General features: G+C 37.6%; 1 protein-coding gene and 1 long non-coding RNA gene across 4 annotated transcripts in view; one reads left to right on the top strand and one right to left on the bottom strand.

The window, feature by feature from the left end:
- Positions 1-23,530, top strand: part of TGFBR3 (transforming growth factor beta receptor 3) — a 127,864-nt gene extending 104,334 nt beyond the window's left edge. For all 3 annotated transcript variants that reach the window (XM_082765909.1, XM_082765908.1, XM_082765907.1), the window contains 7 exons: positions 1,715-1,846; positions 2,133-2,309; positions 5,181-5,480; positions 6,546-6,666; positions 11,038-11,073; positions 13,145-13,252; positions 19,758-23,530. In XM_082765909.1, coding sequence (XP_082622035.1) covers positions 1,715-1,846; positions 2,133-2,309; positions 5,181-5,480; positions 6,546-6,666; positions 11,038-11,073; positions 13,145-13,252; positions 19,758-19,876 — 993 coding nt within the window. In that variant the 3' untranslated portion in view covers positions 19,877-23,530. The remainder of the gene's footprint in view (positions 1-1,714; positions 1,847-2,132; positions 2,310-5,180; positions 5,481-6,545; positions 6,667-11,037; positions 11,074-13,144; positions 13,253-19,757) is intronic.
- On the bottom strand, positions 1,753-18,272 carry LOC309880709. The gene is made up of 4 exons (XR_014318016.1): positions 16,194-18,272; positions 14,901-14,987; positions 11,751-11,885; positions 1,753-1,869 (listed from the first exon to the last, which is right to left on the bottom strand). It is a non-coding gene; the product is annotated as an uncharacterized lncRNA (long non-coding RNA).
- Positions 23,531-23,924: the final 394 nt, after the last annotated feature.

Here is a 23,924-nt window from a genome sequence, read left to right as displayed (position 1 = left end):
AAAGAGGAGCCTTCTCCTCTGCTGCACGTCATAGTGGTACAGGGAAGCCATTGTAGTTAGCTTTAGACTTAGCAGAAAGGAGGAATCCTGATATTTTTTCTGTAGAGCACAAACCTAGTTGCAGCTACAGTCCCTGTATTCAAGGATGTATGAAGGCCATGCATTCAGTGTACCACTGTGGATAGTATCCCAAAGGGAAAACAAGGAGTTGAAATTATGTGCTTTTACAAAACTACAGGGCTGAAGTTTGGGGACCATCTGTACCAGTCTCAGAGAGTTTGCATGTGCTTTCCCTATGCAGCTTGAATGTGCCCACATGTAAGCAATACTACATAGCTATAGGAAGGGACAGGAATGAAGTTCTGTGATTGCAGAGAGCAATACCATTTAATTCACATGCTGGATTATTTAAGGTGATTTTTTTTCTTTCCAATTAGTGGGAGAAAGCCTTTCAAAAAGTGAGGAAGAGAGATTATCTGTGCATGCTTGTATTTTGGATTCATACTTGCTATCAGTGGATGTATGTGATGAAGGGTATCTGAGTACTTTTGTGTGAGTGATGATGTTAAGAAGCCTGCATAGGTTCCAGAGACTGCTTCGACGCTGGCTCAGTTTATGACCTTAAATACATTGTGACTAATCTGGGTTGGAAAGTAATGACAGGTTTCTCTTGCTGAGCTTTCCAGTACATAACCTTGGCAAATGATGGAAGGCCTGTGGTCCAACCCAAACACAGCTAAGGCAATTTCATCTGACCTTGCCTGGCTAAAACTGTTCTATATTGGCAAGTCTGTAGCACCTAACTTTAGAAACAATCTCAAACCGAGACTGTGGATAGAAACATCTTCTAACTACAGAATAGCATGTGTCTGGAGCTAAATACTGTCATTGTCCCTGTATTATGTTCTATTATGGTCCAAACCAAAACGGTATTTGCTGTTGCTTCTCTCCTTTCTCCACCATGTCTTTACGAGTCTTGGTTACTCACTTAAACTGAAAATCATGTATGGATGGTATGAATGGAGTCTCAAAGAGAGTATATATCACTTCTTACTGTTTGCTTTATGTTCAAGAAAACAAATATGAAAGTCTTACAAGGGAGGGGTCTAGCTGAGGAACTGCAGGACATAGATAGCTAACAGAAAAAAGGAACTGTCAAGTGAAGAAATGGAGAAGTGTGGATAGGAGGAAGAAAAACGGGGATGTTAAGTAGAAATTCAGAGGAAAAAAGGAAAAAATGAAGAAAGAGACATGTTTTGGGGTCTACATCTCTAAAAGTATAAATGGAAATGACAGAAGAAAAAATCCTTAATGAGCCTAATACTTTCAATGATATTCAGTGAGTGCATTAAGGAAAACTGTAAATTGTGAAAAATCACTTTAGAAAGCCATTTTTAAAATCAGTGTTGGTTATACAAGTACCAGAAACAGAATGGAAATGCTGGAATGCTCATTTGGATATCAACACCCAGACCAGCATTTTTATTGTTTTTTATGTTTCTGAATTCTGGAAACAAACTAAAGGGTGTTCACAAAATGTAACCTACATATCTTAAACAGCTTTTGTGCCAAGCATTTAAGATGTTCTTTCACCATCTGATTAGCTGGTGCACTTCTTTAGGCCTTCACATTGTTCTGAAGAGAGAAGAAAATAATAACCACAGAGTGCTCAGTTATCATCTAATTTTATGCATTTGTAATACCTTTTGTGCAGATTGTCATTCAGCTGTCATCACCAGCTGAAAGCAGTGGCTTTGATGATGATGACATGGAATCAGGTGATAATGGATTTCCAGGGGATGGTGATGAGGGAGACATTACTTTCTCAAGCTGGCCTGAAATAGCGGTATGTTACTCCTGGTTTTGTACCTGACAATAGAGGAGAAACCTGTTGTAAGAGGCAGCTCATAAAAATTGCATTCATAATAATAGCAATTAATTTGTCTTTTACCACTTTTCCTCACACTTCTGTTTCTTGTAACCCTGCTGAAGAGTGGCACTAAATAGAGGGAATGTGGGTGGGCCAATATTGTACACTCCAAACTTGTCCTTATCCAGCTACCATTCCTGACTCAGGATGTATTTGTACCAGTGCATTTCTTTCTTTCTTTCTTTCTTTATTTATTTTTCAGTTTAATTGCACACTGCACCAGCCAGAGAAGGATTTTTTTAATCCTGCCATGTTCTGGCCTCCTGAACCACACGTCACGAATGTGACCTTCAACATGGAGCTATACAAAACAGATCTGTTCCTTGCTCCCTCCCAAGGACTCTTCTCTGTTGCTGAGAACGGGCCAATATACGTAGAGGTAACAAACGATAAAAGCTGTCAATCTAGCCAAACACAAGGTCATGCAACTGAGCCAAATTTATGCTTGTTGGTAGAAAGACCTCCTTATGCAGTTGCTTTAAACTGACAAGTATGAGGTTTTGGGGCTATGGAGAATACAAAATGTGGGTTAAGAAGCAGGACAATGCTTTTGGTCAAAATCACAGGATTCCTGCAGAATGGATGAACTTCAGTACAAGGTAGATTAGTCATTCTTATTATATCTGCTTTACTGTGCAGAATTTAAGATGGTCTCTGAGATCTTGCTCTGAACTGTCATTTTCTGGTGAAGACTTCAGGGTTCATTTTATTGGGTAATACAGCTGAACCTCATCTGAACAATGTAGGCATGAAAAAATGGTTACAAGTGTCTGTCTTTCACATGGTAGTGTTAGGTTGTAAAGTTAATACAGATCCTGTTCTCTCTCTGATCCACTTAAAAACTCCAGTTACAGGTCTTGTGCTCATCACACGAGATCTATGGTAGAAGGTAAATAAGCCCAGCAAAGTCAGCAGCCATGAGCATAGTGGCTTGTTTGACATTAGAACAGTTTTCATTGCTGTTTCAGTGTCTTGTGACTCTTTTTCATTCTCTCTCTAGTGAAGAGGTTTCCACTTCTTTGGAGAATAAAAGACCGTAAAGAAAATTCATCTTGAAAATGTATTGTGTATAGTAATTTTAAAGGAGTTTCTCTTGGTCTTTGTCCTATTATACGGTACAAAGACACTTTATGATGGAAACAGAAGCATGAAAGTGGTGCCAGAGCTCCAGGTTTTTCTTTTTCCCGTGCTCCTGCTGCACTATAGGATCTGCTACTATAGCCTTTTCTACTTCCTTTCTTTAAAAAATACTGCATTCATTTCAGGGCTGTTAGATAGCAGATAATCTGTGAAGGTCTTTGGTTTTGTTTTTTGTTCATTTTCTCTTGTTTTTTTGAGACTAAAATACCAACTAAACAATGATAAGAGTACCACAGGAGCTTTGCCATATCCTCAGAGCTAAAATTAAACCCATTACATCAGTAAGCAGATCTAAACAGATGTAGTTATCTCTAACACTTTTGTTTGTTTTCTGCCAAAACAACTTTAAACAATGCTATAGTGAAAAGTACTTAAGACAGTTGAAGCAAAAAGAAAGTATGTCACCGTCATTCAAGAATGTTTATAAAAGACACATTATTTTTTTTTTTTCATTCGCATAAAACCTGCTGCTTCCTTCAGCAATCTAGGATTAATTCCCTTGGCTCCTAGCTCTCTGGATTGGTCTGATTCTGGAGCTGCTAATTCAGACAAGTGTTCTGATTTCTTCATCACCTGTCCTAGCACAGGCCTTTATTCTTTTTTTTTTTTTTTTTTTTTTTCTGTTTCTTTTTCTTACACGGTGGAAAATCTATATCAGTTTTGGACTTCTGTGTTTTCATTTTTATCTGACAGATTTTTTTGGCATTTGTTTGTTTTCCTTTTGTGGCTAATACCTATATTTTATATATATGTGTATATATATATAAATAAAAATTTTGCTCAGTAAATTACTTAGGTCATAATCTGTAAGAACTCTATCTGCCTTTTCCTTCTCTGCTAAAAAAAAATTCTTCAGTATTTTATATTTTGGCTCTTTTTTTTCTCATTCTTGGCTTTCATATTCTTACCATAATTCTGGTCTCACCTTCCCTATAGTTCTTTTTGTTTCCTTGAGATACCATTCATCCTTTTGTTTACATGATAGTGTTTCATGATGTAGTATACTTGTCCTCCTTGTCATAATCTCTGTTTACACAGTCGGTTTACCTTTCAATATCAGTGGCTTCATTTTTATTTGCCCATTTGTTTTTTTATAAGATGGTATCTCTTGCTTAGATATTTCAGCCCATCCTTTCATCTTTAGTTTGATTACTGCTCACACAGAGAAAAATGAGAAATGCCATTATTCACTGCAGAACTCAGAGCATCCAAACATTTTTCTGTATAGACCACAGGAAAATTAGGCAGGGTTTCACTTAAATATACATGCAGCACATAAAGATTAGGTACACAGTTAAGGTATGTTTCTTCTTTCTAAGCAGAAAATTATTTCTTGTGGAATTGTTTTCATCATGTAGTGTTAATAGTCAGGCATAGCATTCCTGTTATTTATTAGAAGTAGCATGCTTCATTTGTTATAATTTTTTTTTTTTCATAATTATTCTGTAGCATTTATTGTCTGTCTTCAAATTCAAATGAACAACATTAGTGCCCTGCAAGTTTGCAGTCTTAGTTATTTTTCATTTTTTGAATATGAATTTCAGACTCACATTTCTTAAAAAATTACAGCTTTTTAGTAGACTTCTCCCCCACCCCCAGTCCAGAAATGCCACCCACACATCAGACCATGACCTCCACTCTGCTTCTGCATTCCACTCTTGGCAGGGGGTGGTTTCTCTGTTGTGTATTGCTTTTTTCCATTTCCTTTTTATTTTTTTTTATTTATTTTTTTTGTTAAAGTTTCAAATGGACATGGATTTAGAAATCACCTTTCATAGAACTCTCATGAGCTGTTTGGCTGTAAGGGAAGCAGCTCCATCTCAGTAGTTGCTTTCATTAATGTACATATCTGGTCTGGATTTTTCATATGATTTTGAAAATATAAGGGATTGCTGTATTTTGCATGTTTATGCTATTAAGCAGCTGCTGCTTTTGAAACCATAGATTTTCTCTCTGTCTGACAGCCTACCCTTAACATGTAGCCTTCAAAACAGTTCAACATGAAGCGTCACTGGATCACCGCTTTAAATAAATGTTGAAAATGTGAATGAAACTTGAACTAAAAATGTAATTTTTGAGATCTTACTATGTTTTTTTCTTTTTAATGCAGGTTTCTGTGACCAAAGCTGACAGATCCTTGGGTTTTGCCATTCAAACATGCTTTGTTTCCCCATTTTCAAATCCAGATAGAATGTCTGATTACACCATTATAGAAAATATTTGTCCTAAGGATGAATCTGTTAAATTCTACAGTACTGAGAAGGTGAAGTTCCCAATAGCACATGCACAGAAGAACAAAAAAAGATTTAGCTTTGTGTTTAAACCAATATTCAACATCTCACTGCTCTTTCTTCATTGTGAGTTGACTTTGTGTACAAATAAAGACAAAGATACTGAAGGACTGCCTAAGGTCAGTAATTTTTTAAAGTCTAAACTTCTGATTTAAGAGAAAATAAGATTTATTTTTTAAATCTGAAACGACTAAATGTTTTGCTGTTGGATTGATGTAATGAATATGATAGATCTAGACTCAAGATTTTAATGGATAAGAGTCATGATGCTACGCATTTTGACTGCAACATTTACTGTTTCTATTTAAATCTCATTGTATGGGATAAATAGAAGTTGCTTTTCATTATGCACATAGTTCAGATTTATCTTTGCTCTCAATATCACATAACAGTATTACAAACAATGTTAGTTTTAACTTCCAAAGACATACATAATACTGGATAATATTGCAAGTGTGTTTGACCCTTCTTTTAGGAATTGAGATTAGCATGTCTCACTAGAACTTGGTTAGAAAATAAGTAAATGCTGGCATGTTTGCTACAGTTTGGTACCATATCATCTTACGTGTTTTTACAGCAAATAGTCCTGAACTGCTCTAATGTTTCTAAATAAAATTCATAATTTCTATCTGATTGTTACAAAAGACAATCACCAAATTTTCCTCTATGACTAATGAAAATGGCTTAAATCCATTGCTAGAGAATATATTGTAAGAATTTAAGAATTTTGAATTTATTTTTACTTTTGGCAACTTCTGTAAGTGGCCCTCAAAGTTTTTTTTTTTTTTTTTTTTTTTTGAAGATGTCTTGTCATACTGATCAGCATGTACTTGTGACTACAATACTGGCCGCTGGGTTTTTAAAAACTAGTGTCTGTTTTTTATTCTGCAGTAAAGTAATTAGTACAATTTAAGTTCTATACTAACACTCTCATAAAGGTTAGAGGATCCTTAATGAAGGCAAAGGTTGCATCCTGAAGCACAGCTAAGAGTTACCTTTGCCACTACATTACATGTGTTGTTTGGAGGTACTCCTGTTTTGTTTTGTTTTGTTTTTTGTGGTAAGCAATTTTGATAAAACTGATAATGGGACAACTGTGCAGCTGGCAGAGCTATGCTGGCAGACACTGCAGATGTTTGATTTTGAGTAACTCCAGCCTCACTTGCTGTTCTTTCCACCTGCAGTGTATTCCTCCTGATGAAGCTTGCACCTCTCTTAATGTGGATATGATCTTGGCCATGATGCACAACAAAAAAACCTTCACCAAGCCCCTTGTTGTAGTAACTCATGAAGGAAAACCAGAAGGTATGAAAATGGGCTTGACTTGTTTAATAAAGCTATATACATGTATATTATACTGTGTACATATAGCGACTTAACATGGAGTAAAACAAGAGTATTCCAAGTATGTGTCATTGTGTAAAATCATGGTAATACTGTGTTTGTAAGATGTTATTTGTTTAGATTTGTCCCTGGCAGTAGTCATTGTGGTAGTTTGTTGCCATCTTTTAATGGGCTTTATTGATCCCTGGAAATGTGGTTTTGCAAGGCATTAAAAAAGGAATACCGTACTGTGCAACAAATATGGGTTTCATAAGCAAAATTCTAGCACTGCTACTTCCAGCAGCTTCTTGTTGCCCAGAGATCAAAGGCAGTGCTCTGTTCCCAGCTATATCACTTCTATGTTGTGGTTGTAAATTTAGGAATGACAGCAATAGAATTACAAAATATTGGGAATGCTAAAGCCCAGTAAGTTTGTAAAGCAAAGCAATGGCCACCAGAAAGAAACTCATTAGGTTATTAGGCTACTAAGAGAAAAAGATGAGCTTTTATGCAACTCCTGTTTGCTACAGTGTAGGACATTTATTTCTGGGGAAGTTTTTAATAAACACCTTATTCACATCTTTTGCAGAGTAATTTTATTACTGTTTTTAGTTCAGTCAATGTAACAATGTGCTATTGCTTATCTTTAATGCCTCATACATGTATAAGGAGATGGTGAAAGATAATTTTCCCATCTTAAACCTACATAGCCCCAAGCAGCATGGGTCTCTAGTATGACAGATATTTTTGTCATTAAAAACAAAGAGCATGTTTTTAGTACCTTAATAGTAAGATCTGCTTTCATTTGAAGGATAGCAAATGTAAGTGAAATATGCTGTTCTGCACCCATGTCCAATAAAGTAGTTCTCTAATTCACATTAGTAGTAGCTAAATCTGTTTAAAGGCAATTTTGGACCTCTGGGGTAGACCTGCTAGTTGTGCTCCATTGAAGAAAATGGCATGATGAGAATATGCTCCAATTTAAGATATGCCATGTGTGTTTACTGAGTGATGGGAACTGAGAACTATTTCCACAGTTTCATGTAGTTTGAAAGTTCTTCTTGGTGAATGCCTCTGATAACAGCATCAGTCATGTTTTGTTGCATCCATTAAAGGAGAAAGTGCATGTGCATTATCTTTTCCTTTTGTATTAGCATGGCAGTTTAATTAAAAGCTTCAGTGGTTTCACGTGCACGTCATAATCTTAAATTTGTATACAAAGGCTGCTTGAAATTTTGGAATGCTTTTCAGGGAACATCAAAGGATGGGCATGAGAAATCCTTTAAACTCAGTTGTACAGTGCATGCTTTTTAGTCTTCAAGCAATTTATAGTACCATACAGCATTGCTAGGGGACATAAGCAACAACTGTTTCTGTTTTAACTCTGCAAAAGAGTGTATTATTTGCTTTACAAACTTCTTGTTAGTACAGATCAAATCCAATATGAATTAAAGTAAGTATTTGATCTGTCTGATACAACTAAAACTGTATTTGGGGCTTGATTCTGTGCTTTCTTTTTAACAGAACTCCCACTTTCTCATTTGCTATTCTATTGGGAATGAGTAAATCCTACAACTGAAGTTCATCTTTCAATAAACAGACTTATACTCTGAGCTCTCTTGCTCTTCTGATGTGTAGAGCATTGTGTGCAGCTCCCATCTAGGACTGCACTCAGAATGTTGTCTTTGTGAGAGGCACAAGGTCTTAGTGTGCAAAGACAAGCTAAATTTATAAAGATCAGTTAAAAGACAACAGAGTGATAGAGTATTTTGTTGCATTGTGGGTGATTTGGTCTAATTATGGGATGTTTGATGGAAATCTCCCCCAGCATATCACAGCTTTCAGAAACAATATAAGGCAGCACATTAACAACGTAGCTTTGTTGGTATGCAGTTATTCAGCAGTGAATCAAATGACCCCTTTCTAAAAGCCAAATGCCATTGTTGTCCATGAACCTAAGATTTGAAGAAGAAATCATATTGCATTACTGAAGAGGAGAATTTATATTTTAGAGGTGGTGTTTATCATTTTCTTTCATTGTTGTAAGTCATATTATTTGAGTTACTGCTATTGGAGCTGCTCTGTAAGCCAAATGAAGAAGTCATGTGCTTGAAATTTAAAAAGTCTTAATATGATCATTGCAAAGGTGTCATCTTTTCTTCTGACATAAGCTTATGACTCGTCATCAACTCTAGAAGAAATCCCAACTGTGATTATATGAGATTATATGAAGTATTAAATGAATTATAATGTAATTGCATGTGATTATATGAATCTATGAGACTAATTCTTCCTCCCCTAATAATTTTTTTAGTTTTATATGAGTTCAGTTACTAACATTATTGCAATAGATCCCAATGAAAGTGTATAAAAGCTTCATGTCATGCACTTCTCCTATGCATTGTGGCATTTTAACACTCCAGCCCCAAGTCAGTGAAAGGCATATAGCTAGCTTTTTAAATACTAGGAAATATTTGCTCTTCTGTTGAAATAGTCTACTAATTTCATTTTTTTAATTTTTGGCAAGCATTGTTATTTCAGCAAAGGGAGACAAGCCATAGAAAGGAGGTCAAGTTGAACAGCTAATGGGTTCCTCTATCCTGAAAAAGCTTAAAGCATCGTTATAATTTTTAAAGGCCAGCTGCTGCTGTTTTTAAGTTAGATGCTTTCCCTGGACTTCAAGGATTCTTACTGTTCCTGTGTTGTTACCCATGTTAAAAGAACTGAATCAGTGGGGAGAATTTATAACGGGCTACAGAGCCTATCATTAATTAGCAGGCTTATATTTTCTGTATGGAGGCCAGTGACAGAATGAGCACAGAAAATTAATTTTCCCCTCATCTCAGAAGGGATGTTGCTGACACTTGGGATATGCTAGTAGAGCATTTGGACAATCTGTTGGTGCCTTTACTCATGTTTGTACTGTTTAATGCTTCCTAGTTTCAGTCCAGCCTTCCTAACGACTCTTACCTTCAGTTATACTCTTGCTGTTACGTGTGCTTGATGCCTTTCCAGTGTATTGTGTGCACATGCGCACAAGTACACGCTAACACTCTGTTCTCACCTGTTTCCTGCTGCTGTTCCACCTGTTTCCTACTATCCTGCCAAGAGTGATCTGGAGGTGATAATTAGGTGTTAGAGTAACTGACAGTAATGCAGTTTAAGAATAAAGCGCTTTTTTGTGTATTGTAGGCACGTCTGAGAGAATAATGATCATACAGGATACTGATGGCAGTTTAGTGCTCCCACAAGAGTTTAGAAGTGAGAAGCACAGTCTTGGTTTAAGAATACTCTAAATAACATACTTGTTTTCAGTACTTTTGCACCATTGTGTTTGCACTGCAGACAAACTTGTTTTTTCCAGTCCCTAAAGATACAAAAACAAGTATTGGGATACCGTCTTATCAAGTCCTTTTACAGCCAGCTATTGTAGTGAACATACTCAAATACGCCAGAATTTAAACAAGATCCCTAGGTTACTGGGCAGCAGAGAAGCAAACTCCAGCTAACCAAACAGTGCCTTGGGTCTGAAGCCAGAATCTCTAGCTTTTCTGCTGGAGGTGGCATTTTTGGAGAAAGATAAGAGGAAAAGTTAAGCAAAAGAAGGGAAAATTCTTCAATTCTTGACACGTATTTACTTTCTGCTACATGCTGATAGTGATGATGATAATGCCAAGAAAAATAGGTTTGGTCTAATAGATGATCTTTGATTTCCTTTATATATATTATTAAAAAAACAGAACAAAATAAAAACCCAACATCCAAAGCAGAATACCCATTAGGATGTAGGAAAATGCATGAATCAATATATACTCGTGTAATTTGGACAAAGCAGCATGTATTGTGCCATAATTCTGATCTTTCTTTAGAGTTGATAGCCATATTTTTGAGTTTTTGTTTTGCTTTGTGTTTTTGTTTGTTTTAGCATTCTGGTATCATGGTTGTGATTGGTGAGAAATCATATGAATGTGATAAATATAAATCATATGAATCACCTTAAAATAACCCTTGTTATCTGTGCTCTTAAAGAGCTCCTCATATGGATTACAAGAACAGTTGCAGGTCAGAACTGGTGATATCTGGGTGTGGAAGGTTGCAATGCACTTGACAGCAAAATGCATGCTGCGTGAACTTATACTGTAGATATGTTCCTCTAAGGAATTACCAATATATGAATGGAATTTTTCTAAGCTGAGCAAGATTACTGAATTTGAACTGTTTTTCCTGAAGTTCCTGGTTGTTAAAGACTACAATTCATGTCTTTCTGCCAGATCAGATCCTGAAGGTTTCTTGCATAGTTTGTAGGTTCTTTGTGGAATTCTGTCTGATTATTTATTTATTTTTTTTAAACAGATCCCTCCCTTCCAAAATCAAACGTGAGACAGTCACGTAAGTAACTTTTAAACCTTAACTTTAGTATTAAATAAGTGAAGAAAATTATCTTCAAGCCTTCTGAATTATAGTGAGTGTGTGTGTTAAATTCTGAAACAGAAGAAAGTTCTGATTAGCGCTGCTAGAGATGTTCCCATTGACCTTGAAAGAGAAGGGCTGTGATCATATGTGTATGTGAAAACTGAATTTGGGAAAATACCGCTGATAATCTCAGTGTGAGTACTGATGAATGTAAGTCATTTCCCCTTCCTCTGCCAAGGCCACCACTTTCCAGTATAAGGTTTTCAGCAGCAATACCATCCTAAGGAGCTCCTGTATCCTATTCTAAGCCTTACACATATCCTGCACTGCAGCTAGTCACATCCTCAATTACTCTGGCACCAGCACGCTGGTCATGCTGCAAATGAGAGCACTGAATTGATGTAGATTAATTGTTTTGGTTTGTTTTTTGGTGGTAGTGGTGGTTTTTTTCTTCTGTTGTCTTGACTAAGTTAACTTTATTTTTAACTGGGGTCATCAGTAACTGACCCTGGAGGGGGGAAAAGAAGAGAAGTAGCACTAGAAGGCAATAAACAGAAGGGTGATGGTAATTTGTAGCTAAAACCAAGAATAAATGGAGGAAAAGGAAAATTAGAAGAGGAAGTGCAAAGAAGGTTTTTCCCTCTGTTCCTGACCTTATGACTTTGGGATTCAGTTTGCTCAAAATAACAAAAGGAATGAAAAATTATGCTTCTGATGCTTTAGCCTCCAGTTGACTTTCTTCTCTTCAGTAAGTCTTCTTCTCGGAGGAAAGGATAGTAGGCTGGTACCTTGTGAGGGAAAAAAAAAAAAAAAAAAGAGTTTAGAAGATTCTTTTCTGCTTTGCATTTAGAATGACCAATCATAGCCAAAGGAACAAGAATTAGTCCCCACATAAGAAATTCTCAAGTCCCAGTCCATCTGTTTTTGCACACGCAGACTTGGTCACAGGCACCCAGTCTGGGTCCTGAAGGCCCTTGCCAACAGGAACTGCTGGAGAGGATATTTTTAAAGGGGAAAGGCCCTGAGGAGCTCAGGAGCTGGTGGACTGAGAGATGTCTACAGGAATATCTGTTGAATGCAGGAACATGTGTAGTTATTTCTAAAGTGAGAGTGTTGATTGTGTTTTGAGAACTGGAATACTACTGAAGGATACTATTGAGAAGATCCAGTCATCGCATTTCCCAGCCAGTTTAGTCAGTAAAATGTTATTTGCTGGCCTAGGCCATTTTGTGTACTGGGAGATATTAAAAATACTGAAACTAGAATTCAATTTTCTTAGAAGAGTTTTCCCCCAGATGATTGATGAAAGGGTGATTTTTGAAATGCTTCTAATGAAGAAAAAGGAAAACAGAAAAGCTGGAAGTTTCTCTCTTTGGATGGTTAACTTTTGGGGCAATGCATCCAGGAACCAGATGCTGTTACCCTTGAAATTGTAGTGTAGAAAGGCCTCTCCCCTAGAAAGTGATTTTGTGTGTGTGGTTCTATTTTTGTGTTCTGGAATTAATTTCAGTTATTGAAAAGATTGCCAAATGTGAAAAACAATTGTTTCTATTTATGTTTTTGCTGACTGTTTGCTGGCATCGTTTTTCTCTTAACAACAGTTCCGTTTTCCACCTAGATTTCAGACTGAACATGCAGGAGGTGTAGAGGAAAGTTTGCTTGAATGTTAAGGCATTTAAATGAAAAGCATCTTGTGACAAAAATCTCCGTCTTTTTAAAAACACATCTTTAAGATGAATGGATATTTAATTTAATGCACGTTATTAAGGGACAACTGAAAATGCTTAATTTTTGCAATGTTTTCCAGATTTGGTTGTGCAGAGTTCGGGTTTTGCTTTGTGATGTGGAACAGTTGGTTGAAACCAGTCTCTGAAAGCATTTTTACTTCCTTGATGAAAGTCTGTTAATCTTTTCCTTAAAATGGTGCTTAATTAACTATTAACTTAAAACAAAACAAAACAATACTTTTCCATGAAAGTGCAATTGTTGTAGAACTCTGTTTGTCACTGACAATTAAAAGCTCTTATTGTGTATGTTTTCCTTTTAGCTGTGTTCTATGGTCTGGACACTCTGACTGTTGTGGGCATTGCCTTTGCAGCGTTTGTAATTGGAGCCCTGCTAACAGGAGCACTGTGGTTTATCTACTCTCACACAGGTAAGCATAAGGGCTCTTACAGACCCCAGTCTGTAGATTGTGCAGCAGGAAACGCAGTGTGGTCTGAGTCCTTGCAAAGAGGGAGGAAAGGGAAGGGGAGCCATCAATAGCCATCCTGCCCTTGTTTCTTGTTCTCTGTTCTTAATAGTGTTTTCCAGCAATTCCTCACGTGAGCCTGTTGGTATTCATGAGTAGACTGATACCTGCCCTTCCCTAAAGGGAGGTATTATGCCTTATCTATGTGATTTAAAATTTCATAAAATAAGTTTAAACACAACTCTTCAAAACTCAACTGAGAGTAAAACTGAATTTTCCTGTCATGTTGCATCATCATTAATAGCATCTCTGTTTAAAATTCAGTTAACGTGTCACTTAATGGATCCATTCTGGTTCACATACTACTCTTTTTTAATTTTTCTTTTTTTCTTTAATTTACTAAATTAGACTTATGTGACTTGGGATATGATGTGATCAGTTCAAACAGACCAAATGGCTAAGAGAATGCATTACTTGCACTGATGTTTTCTGAATATAATTAAATTTGAAAAAGTTTCTCTTGATTACATTGAAATGTCGCCTCTACTATTTATCTCTTCATTCTTCAACTATTGGACTAGATGGTAAAACTCTTGTAATCTCGTTTAAATGAGTCCATGTAAATAACCAGGAGTGTGTGTGAATTGGTCCAGTCTTTATGCATAGATAGTTTTTCAGTATCTCCTTCTCACACTTTTTTCCATATTAAAATAAGTTAGCAGACATACAACACTGTAGGAAGCAGAGTTTGTTTAGGGAGCTTTCTGCTGCATGTAATCTGCAGTTTGGAACGGACAAAGAGTAGACATTGATAAGGCCTTGATTTGAAGCATGTGACCTTGTCTGCTTGTGGATTACTGGGTATTTCAGGATCCCTGCAGCATGCTGGACTCCAGCTGCTTCCACTTTTGACCTTGCAAGACCCTGCCAAGATCTCTGGGAGGTGGGGAGAATGTGAAGCTAATTACTCCAAACCTATGCAGCTCTGGAGCCCTTGAATTTTCCCATAGCGCATTACAGGGTGGGTTTTTTGGTTTTGTTTTATAGCATCTAAAACCTCATGGAAGCCATGTAGGGGAGAGAATCTGGCTTGTCAGGTCAGAGCTACTTTAAATATTATAACCTAGGAGCTTATGTTAATTTGGAACAAAAAATGTTGTTTTTTTTTCCAAGTGGCGGTACAGCAGCTTCATATAAGCACTTTAATACTTAATGCATAGGCTGTGTATGAAGCTTGTGTAGAATTCAGAGCAAATATGGAACCTTTAAATGTTGGAGTCCTATACATAAGCAGCATAATTCTGCTTCATATTACTAATAAAGCATTATGGAAGTAATGGAAGTGTAATTTCAATAGGTAAATAGGAGGTAATTTTCAAATAAGCAGCTTTTATTAACAAAAACATTAAAACAATTGTTAAATAATATTGTTGTTCCTGCATTTGTGAAAGTTGAAATTCAGTTCATATACACAACCATCTATAGCCACATGTTGTGTGTCAGTAATAAAGGAACACTTGGAAGCCAACATGATAAATCCTTCAGCCTCAGCAAGACTTGGACCAATCCCACTAAAAGAATTACATTAACAAAGTACATCAGTTGTAGTTACCATGTATGAGTAGTGAAGAGGACAGCTGCTCCGACTTTTTTCTCCATTTATTTTCATCTCTTAAAGACAAAGGCCAGACAAAAAGAACTTGGAAGAAAAGAAAGTAAGGGGACACTGTAACTCATCAGATCAGAGAATCACAGAAAAGATATAAGAAATATCTAGGAAGTTATCTAGGTCAGATTTTGAAAGTGGGCCTATGTTTCTGCGCCCATAATTTTTCCATGCATAACAGCTTGTATCTACAAAGCAGAACTTGCAGCAGAGTGCAATGAGGGCTCTGGCAGGGATGGCCTCTTAGAGGACAACTGCTGTGACAGACAAGATAATCCAGCTGAAGTGGAAACATTTTAGAGTCAGCTGCAGACTTCATTAAAGTAAGGAGGAAAAAAGGTAATCTAAATATCATCTACAGAGTGGCTGTCTTTTGCCATTAGAGAATTCATCCATTGTTGACTTGTGCTCTGAAATCTCAAATTTTGTTTTATGTAACACTGAGTTTATAGCCCATGATTTAGCCCAAAAGTTGGAAAATACAAATTAACTCTAAAATTGTGTTTTAGGGATACTCAGATCATGGACAAAAGCTACTGCTGGTGGAGAATGTCAGCTTGGGGTGTGTGAAGTAAGCTGTTTTTTTAATGTGATGCTATATGCAACAGGGCAAAAAGACACCTTTTTGCCAGTAGTTAGAATGTTTGCTGATACAATTTTCATCAGTATAGCTCTATTGGCAGACTCATTCTAGTACAGAGAAAGCTTTACGTAAGTGAGCTCCTTTGTTTAGTTTGACAGGCTGTTAAGGCTGTTAACATTAAAACCTCAAATAATTGACAGAAGAGCTAAAAAAGAACTAAAGAACTAAGAACTTAAAAAAAAAAAAAAAAAAAAAGTAGAGTTTCATCTTAAAATATTAAGCAGAGGTTGTTGTTTGGTTTTGTTTCATGTAGGGCTTTTGCTGTTTTTAGCGATGCAAAAATAAGGGATTTCTGCCAAAGCAACAAAATTGTGGTTTAAAGTACTCAAGATTCAATGAAACAATTCAACATGGAGTACAGACATTCTAAGATACAAAGGTATTAGGGGAGGAGAAAAGGGAAGCTACAACTATGACTTTAGAGGAGGAATTTTAGCTGACCTTTCTGCACAGGGACTCCCTACTTTTGATCCTTTGTCCAGTTGGTTAAAAGACTTGAAAAGTGGCTGAAAGCTTTCCATGGCAGTGTTATTTCTGGAAGGGACTCAAGAGCAAACAGAAAGTAGCAGAGATTTAGTAAAATTAACCCAACTTACCTGGGTGTCTTAGGAAGGAGCAAAAATTTTGAAGTGTACATGGACGCAGAAACCCTTCAAAATTAACTGTCACTTCCATATCTGTCTTAACAGGAATAATTGACTATATTTAGGAAAGGACGTGCACAAGTATGATAAGTTATTAAGGCTGCTAAACCTATCTCTGACCATGTAAACTGAAAGCTGCTATCCAGAATATCAGTTGCTTCATTTTCTTAGGAAGTGTGCTTTTTTCTTCTTCAGACAGTGTTGCAAGTTAGCAGGATAAAATGTTCCAAAATCTGATTATTTAAAAGCATCCCTCCTCCCCCATTTCTCCTTTCTTTATGGGATCTGATTTAAATAAACTGACATAGCAACCAATTATACTTGGCAAATGGAGATAGAAAAGCAAACATTCAGACTTCCGGGACAGGGAGTACAACTGGCAGCTTTCCTGAGTGTGAATAATAAAGTGCATGTTGTTGTGTTCAGATGGGTAAAGGCTTGTTTACTGTCAATAGACATGTCCATTTTGAGTAGTTCTCATTCAATAACATGGGTTACATGAAACTGTTTACATGAAGAAGACAGATGGGGAATGCCTCTAGCAATAATTTACATTTCTTGAAGTTCTTTTCATTAATATTCTTTAAAAATTATGTGCTCCAGATTTGTTGGGCATAAATAAGTGTATAAAAAAATTAGCTGGTCTAAATACAATTGCTTGACTGTGTTCATAATATCACAGTGATTTGGATTCTTTTATTGAGAACTTTGAAATTTTGTCTTTGTTCCACAGCTGACTGGGGAATATCAGAGCTGCTGATAGTGCTCTGGAAATGAGATACTGAAGAGGAAATTGAATCCAGGGGGGAGTTGCTACTGAGGGAAAGGGGCTGTCATCCCAAACTGAAGGGGAGATACCTCCTAGGACACTTCAGAGACAGCTGAGAGAAGCAGGCATTGGGCTTGCACAGAGAGACCGTGACTGTGCCTGTCGCTCTTCTGTAAATAAAACGCCACACATGTAGCTTTTAATTTGCTTATGAAGTACAAAATTAATTTACTTATGAAATCTAGTTAAATACACACAGATGGCACTGTGACATGCTGTGGTTGACGCAGAGCTGTGTGTAGCCGTGCGGTTCATAAAATGGATGACAGGGAGGAGAGCCGAGGGAGGCGCGGGCCGGCGGGGCCTGCAGGGCCGTGCTGCCGTGTCTGCCGCTGGGGGCCCCTCCGGGGGAGCCGGCCTCAGGCCCGAGCAGCGCCTCCCGACGCTGCCATGCTGCCGGGGCGGGGCTGGCCGCTCCGCTCCGTTCTGATGGTTTTGGTTCTCTTGTTTCCTTTTAGCGAAAGGAATTTGTTTATCGCTGCCTCTGTAAATATAAAGCCTTCTGTACTAAGGAAGGAAGGTTTGTACACAAACAACCGGAGAAGGGAGCAAGTTAGGAGGGGAGAATGTCCAAACAAGGTTTATGAAAGCCTTTACACTATGGTAACACAAAGTGTTGATTTGAATGCAAGTTAGAGCTGAGACACAGTTTATGTGTGTATGACTGGGGTTAGGTTCTGACCTGTCTCTTGTAAGCAAAAATCTGCAGCTTATTGATGGCTACATGGTTATTTCTTACACTGTAAAAAACAGACAGAAAAATCTGTGCACAATCGTATAGGCTGGACTTAGTGCTGACTGCAAGAATGAGATTCTGGCCCTCTTTTTCAACATTTCATTGGCCTCCTGCGCAATTTGTTTCTCCTGGTTTGCTTGCCTTTTTTTTTTCTTCCCCCTGTCTTTTCCCATTCCTTCTTCCCGCCCTATCCCAAGACCACTGTGGCGCAAGGCAGATGCTGAATGCTGTGGGGCTGTGCATCTGCTTACAGCTGTGGTTACAGTGCAAGCTCACAGTGATCCTGGCAGTTCCCACTACAAAGAACACTTGCAGCCTCTGTGTGAGAAACCCTCAATCCTCCCTTGTTTAGAGCAGACCTTTGCAGACTCCACAGCTGGCAGAAGTAAGTTTTCTTCATCTGGTGGGTCTGTTGGCTTTAACCTGAGATACAAACCATTAAACACACACTTCCTCTGTGGGTCTGTTGCTGAGGAGCACAGGGTGCTGGCAGCTGGGCTGCAGCACCGGTGCATGGGGATGTGCCAGAGAGCTGAAGGAGGAAACAGGCTTGTCCCTGCTCAGCAGCTCTCTGGAGGCAGGCTGTGCTTCCAGCCATCAGTCTGTCACTGCAGCAATCGCTCTGAGCAGGGAAGAAAAAATGGACTCTACCTTTCTTGAGCTACTGGTGGATGTGGCCCTTTGGGGTCAGACCAACTCAGGCAACACATGAAGCAGGAGATCCATGGCCTCTTAAACTCATGAAGCAGGAGATCTACCAGCTTCTGATTCTTCCTTGTCATTCTTGCCCGTGGTCAGGGAAAAGATTTCCTTCAGCTTTGCTGGGAGAGAAGCTGTGATGCTGCTGGCTGCCATGGTTAGTTCTGTGGCCTCAAACAGCAGTGGTTTCTGTGTCACCATGCTGAAATCGCAGGTTCACATCCTGGTGATCTCAAGGCAGGGGGCAGCTGCAGTGCACATCATATAAAGTTCATTTTTCTATTTGTCCTGAAGAGGCTATTTTGTAGTAATACCAAGGTTGCAGATTTGAGCACCGAAACTTTAATTAGAAGGAAAAAAAATCCCAGTTATGATTTTCTATGTGGCCTCAGTGTGATCTTTTGAACATTCACATTGTGGCACTATTTTTACTTACATCCTAGTAAGAGCTGGATTTTTTCCATAAGATTCCTGCCATGTGTGCAGAAGGGATGTGGAGAAAGACGACAAAATCTACGTTTTATCAGGAGTCTTAAATCTGTCTTTAGCTCCTGAATTGCTTGATTTGACAATCCAAACAACAAAGGGCATTTAATTTAGTGTCAATAAATAACTTACAATAAAAGGTGACACTTGTTCTCATTACAGGTTATAAGTGTTACACATTCTGTGGCAGCTGTAAGGAAGCTTCCTACTTGTTATCTTCAGAGTACATCAAGTCAGGCTTGCAGGGTAGCCTGTTGTCTTTCTTACACTAAAAATCTGATCATGTCTTACAATATGTGGTATCCAGTTGACTGAAGAACATTGTCTTTAGATCCAGCTTCACACTTACGATAAATATGTTGCTTGATAAACTGGCATTGAAACAAAAGTCTGCATTTCTATGGCCTTTTTCCATTAAAACAGTAAAAGCTATGAAGTGGTCTGAATCATGTAGCAAGACGTGCTTGAGTGACAGCTGACAACAGAAGATGGATGGTGTCCATCTTGGCAGTTTCTGTTTGGTGCTTTTACAGTGATTAAGAAAACAGCAATGTTACTTTTCCAATGTGCACAGCAATGCTAAGGTGACAAAGAATAGTAGCATTCTCAACAGTACTCTGAGGTCTATCACCCAAGACATTAACTATATGGAAATAAAACCCACCAGAAGAGGAAGACTGGGAATTAATAGTTTATTTTCTATGACAACTAACATTTTCTACTTCTCTTTTCCCCCAACCCCTTTTTACTCTCCCCTTTTCCTCAGGTGAAACAGCTGGAAGACAGCAGGTCCCTACGTCCCTACCAGCCTCTGAAAACAGCAGTGCAGCACACAGCATTGGCAGCACACAGAGTACCCCCTGTTCCAGCAGCAGTGCGACATAACTCCAGGGAGAGAAAAGTTGAGGAGCAACATAGGAGGGCAGAGGTTCAAAGGATTGTGTGTTGACATCAGCTTTTTAAAGCTAAAAGAACTAGTCCAGTTCCTTTTGAAAAAGTGAGATTATTCTACAGACAGACTTTTTCTGGGGAAGCCACTGTGTGTGTGAATGTGTGTATGTACACACAGTGCTTGGGTAAGCACAGCCTTTTGGATCTTCTATAGCGTGTTATGCTCTACATGTGACAAAGCTACTAATTTTACAGTACTGCAACCTGTTTTAGGGGTCTGTGGGCCCTTGATGTGAAATCTATGCCAGTTTGGAAAAATGCTGCTTTGTCTATACGACTTTTTCTTTCCCTAAGCCTTCTTATTGACACAAGGTATTCATTAAGGGAGTTTAACAAGATAAGCAGAACAAAGATGATATTAGGTCAAAGGATTTCTATTTGTCTAAGCAAGAAAATCTCAAGGTCAGGTCTCTGTGGTTAATAACATTTTATTACTTCAGCTATGTTAGCCACTTTTGAGTAACCTTTGTTTTTGTTAAGCTTACAGCTACGTTATCTCATTTGCTTTTATGTTGTGTTTGCAGCTTCAGGTTTGTTCCAGGTATTTCTGTTTTAATGCACATTGAGTTGGTAAGTGGAGAAGAGCACACTAACATTCCCTTTCCAGTTTTCCAGGCCAAAGCTCTTTCATAAGAGATTTTTTTTTTAATTTACTATAACAAATACAGGCACACACAAACATAAAGATAAATAATAATGTTCTTGTGCACTGGCATAAATGTGTGTGTACATTTAATGGCAACGTTCTTATGCAAATAGTTGTATACCTAAGTATATGGAGCCAAACGTTTTCCTTCAGCAACTGGGAAATGAGCTGAGTGTTCCTTCCATACATAAAATATATAATGCAGATATATAAAACAACTGTCTCTTTGTTTTGTAATTGGTAGATAGAAGAGAATACAAAGGTGACACGGTTCTACTCTTTTAGTTCCCCCAAACTCCCTTTGAAATAAGAGATGGTTTTGAGGGCACAAACAATGTACAGTAAAGCCTATCATTTTTGTAAAATACCACCTATAAAACAAAGCTATTCTCTTGAGATAACTGTGCAGTTGTTTATGCCAAACTGTTGTATGAACATTGCAATTGGATAGTTCCAAAGTAGTGTTGGAATATGGAAAGGGCAAAAAGATACTAGTTTTCACAGTATTTTTTTGTGTGTCATTGCCATATCCTGACCTCTGACTAGATGCCAAATGAAAAAATGTGTAATTTTGAATGTGTGATTCTTTGACTGTTATGTTTCCTCTTTGTAATTGTAATGTGTCCTACTGATCCTTTTCCTTTAAGGAAATATTAGCGTTGTTTTCCTCTAAAGAAAAAAAAAAAAAGAGAGTAACTTTCATTAATTTTAGTAGAGGTTACCTGCGTTCTGCGAGAGAAGGGAATTCATTACACTAGAGTGCCTGCTCTGAAGTCTGAGGTGCAGATTTGCTGTTTCTACAGTTGTGCCTTGCTGATGCTAGGGTGGTCAAAGTGCAAGATATGCAATAGATGTAAGTGCCCAGAATCAGGTAGAAGAATATTACTCAGTTTGAATCAAATTTGTTACTAATCCTGCAAACATTTATGCACATGAGTAACTACGTGCATCATCTTACTAGTACAAGTACATGCTCAGTTCTACAGTTAGAGGTATTCTCAGAATAAGTGGAGATATACAGTGTGCATAGTACACATGTGAAAAGCGTTTTATGTTACCAGGCCAATGAGTAGTCCTGATTAACATCGACAGGAATTGTCATGTAAGTGTAGTTATCCCCATGCATAAGAGTATGCAGGATTGGCTCTGTTATGAGGCGTCAGAAGGATGAATGTGCTACCTGTGTGGCTGAACAGAAAGCGCTTTGCCTAACCTTCAGCAGAATGTATTGTATAAGCATATTCTATGTGTAAAGTCTTTAAAGATGTCTTCAAAGAAGACTAGAGTCTTTAAGTTCAATCATAGCTATATTTTACTACATTAAATTTGTGTATAAAGATATATTTAAATGTTTTAGATAAATGTAAGTTACTCTATATGAAATGTTTAATTTCAATTACTGTGAAATTTACATACTCTGTAAATTCTTTTCCCTGTTTTAACCCTTTCCTTCCTCAGATGTTTTATTAAGTAGTTTCTCATAGGAAGTTATTAGATTTGGTTGTTGGGATGAACAGGTTGAAAACTTTCATGTAAAATAGATAACTGTATATTTTTGAGAAAAACAAGCTGTATTATCAATGGTTTTATCAAAAACTCTAATTTTAAAATAATTTAGAGATTTATATTTACTGTTGGATAAACCAAAAATATATAAAGATCAAAGATTCAATTTATTGGCTTCTATTTCAAATAGTTTAATTAACTGAACTTGGTGTACTCAGCTACTTAATTCAGAAATTGTAATCAATCTGAATTATTTGGAGGTTACCAAAAATACACGTGATTATTTAGCAGTTGGAAGAGTATTTCTGATGTGTGAGAGAGAGAACTAAAAAGGGCATTCCCAGTTAATAGCTTTATTACGAAAACATAGTACTTTCTAGCAGCTGTTAAGTTGCTGTGATTCAGAGTACTGATATACCTTTAAGCTCTACTTTCACATGTATAACAGCCATTCATATCTACTGCAAGTTTCTATATTTAGCGTGGAAAGCTATCTGAATGTGTAACTACAAAGCCACTGGTTCCCAAGTCTGTCAAACCTGGTCTTGCCACACTGAATTTCATGTGGCCAATGTTTGCCTGGTGTGGAGGCCAGCAGGACACTTCAGTACTGCTTGTGTCCCAGTGTAGGCCTTTTAAACAGGGCTTCTGAGGGGCTAGCCAAGTGCCCACTCTCATTACAGTGGAGAATTTCAGCATAACCTAATTGACTCCAAAGGAACTTATGTAAGAACAGGAGGACTGGGGTTAAAAGGGACATCTTCTGTCTCCAAAAAGCTATTAGTAACATACTTAAACTTTGAAGCAGACTGCTTGTTGTCATGCATTGCCTTATCACTAACCTTTTACAGCCTTTGGTGTTGGACATTGCTGTATTGATGTTACAAAAAGTCAGCTTTCTGTATTAGACTGTTTTTGTAGCATTTTCCACATGGAAATGGAGTTTGCAAAAATGTCTGTAGATGTTGTTGATTGTAAACTTCCCCCTGCCCTTTTCTAACCCTTTCTCTTTTGTATGTACAGTTCTTTCTGTTACGTTTATCTACCTCATGCTTCACAAGAAGACTGTACTGTTGGTTGTGCTGACAACCCTTCCTGTGAGGTGACTGTTCTGCCGTGTTCATCATTCATGGGGATGTTCATAGAGTTAACATTCTTTGCTGCCATGTTTCTACCAGTTCCAGACAAAATATTCTCACCTTTAAATAAATAAGTAAGATTCTCTAAGATCCAAATTCTAGATATATTTTTTTTTAATTGAAGAACGGGAGAAATTTGCTTGCTAATACCTGTGGCCAGTCTTAACACCCCATTTATACTACATGTTATGTTCAGTATTTCAGAGACTTGTAGAATGTGCTTGGTTGTACAGTTTTGATACCCACAGCGTCATGTCATCTTAGTCTCTTGTGCATAATAAAGTATATATCAATATATTAATAATTGATGCAGTGGTTCATTTATTTGAAATAGTAAAGATACCAACAAACTGCTAAAAGCAGTAGATTGAAATATGCTTACCGTGTTCTCCTCTTCCATAAGCTTCAGTGAGAATTGTGTGTGTTAAGGCAGGATTTGATTTTTTTCATATCTTTCATTTTCTCTTTTGTATATTCTTTTATCCAGTGACTGGCTAGCTTCTCAGTATCACGGTTGCTTGCAAAAGCCAGCAGACATACTTAGTTGAATGCTGACATTCTTCGCTCTAATTTAAAGTCCAAAGTTCAGATACTGCAGGTGTTCAGTTGTATGTCGACACAGCAACTTAAGTCCCATCCTGCACGAAGCCTGGCTGGAACACAGTTAAGACTTGAGGTAAGCTGATAGTCC

The sequence above is a fragment of the Aythya marila genome (assembly GCF_965140915.1).
Source record: "Aythya marila genome assembly, chromosome: 8".
In the NCBI taxonomy this organism is placed as follows: domain Eukaryota; kingdom Metazoa; phylum Chordata; class Aves; order Anseriformes; family Anatidae; genus Aythya; species Aythya marila.
This window is presented reverse-complemented; position numbering and strand designations above follow the sequence as displayed.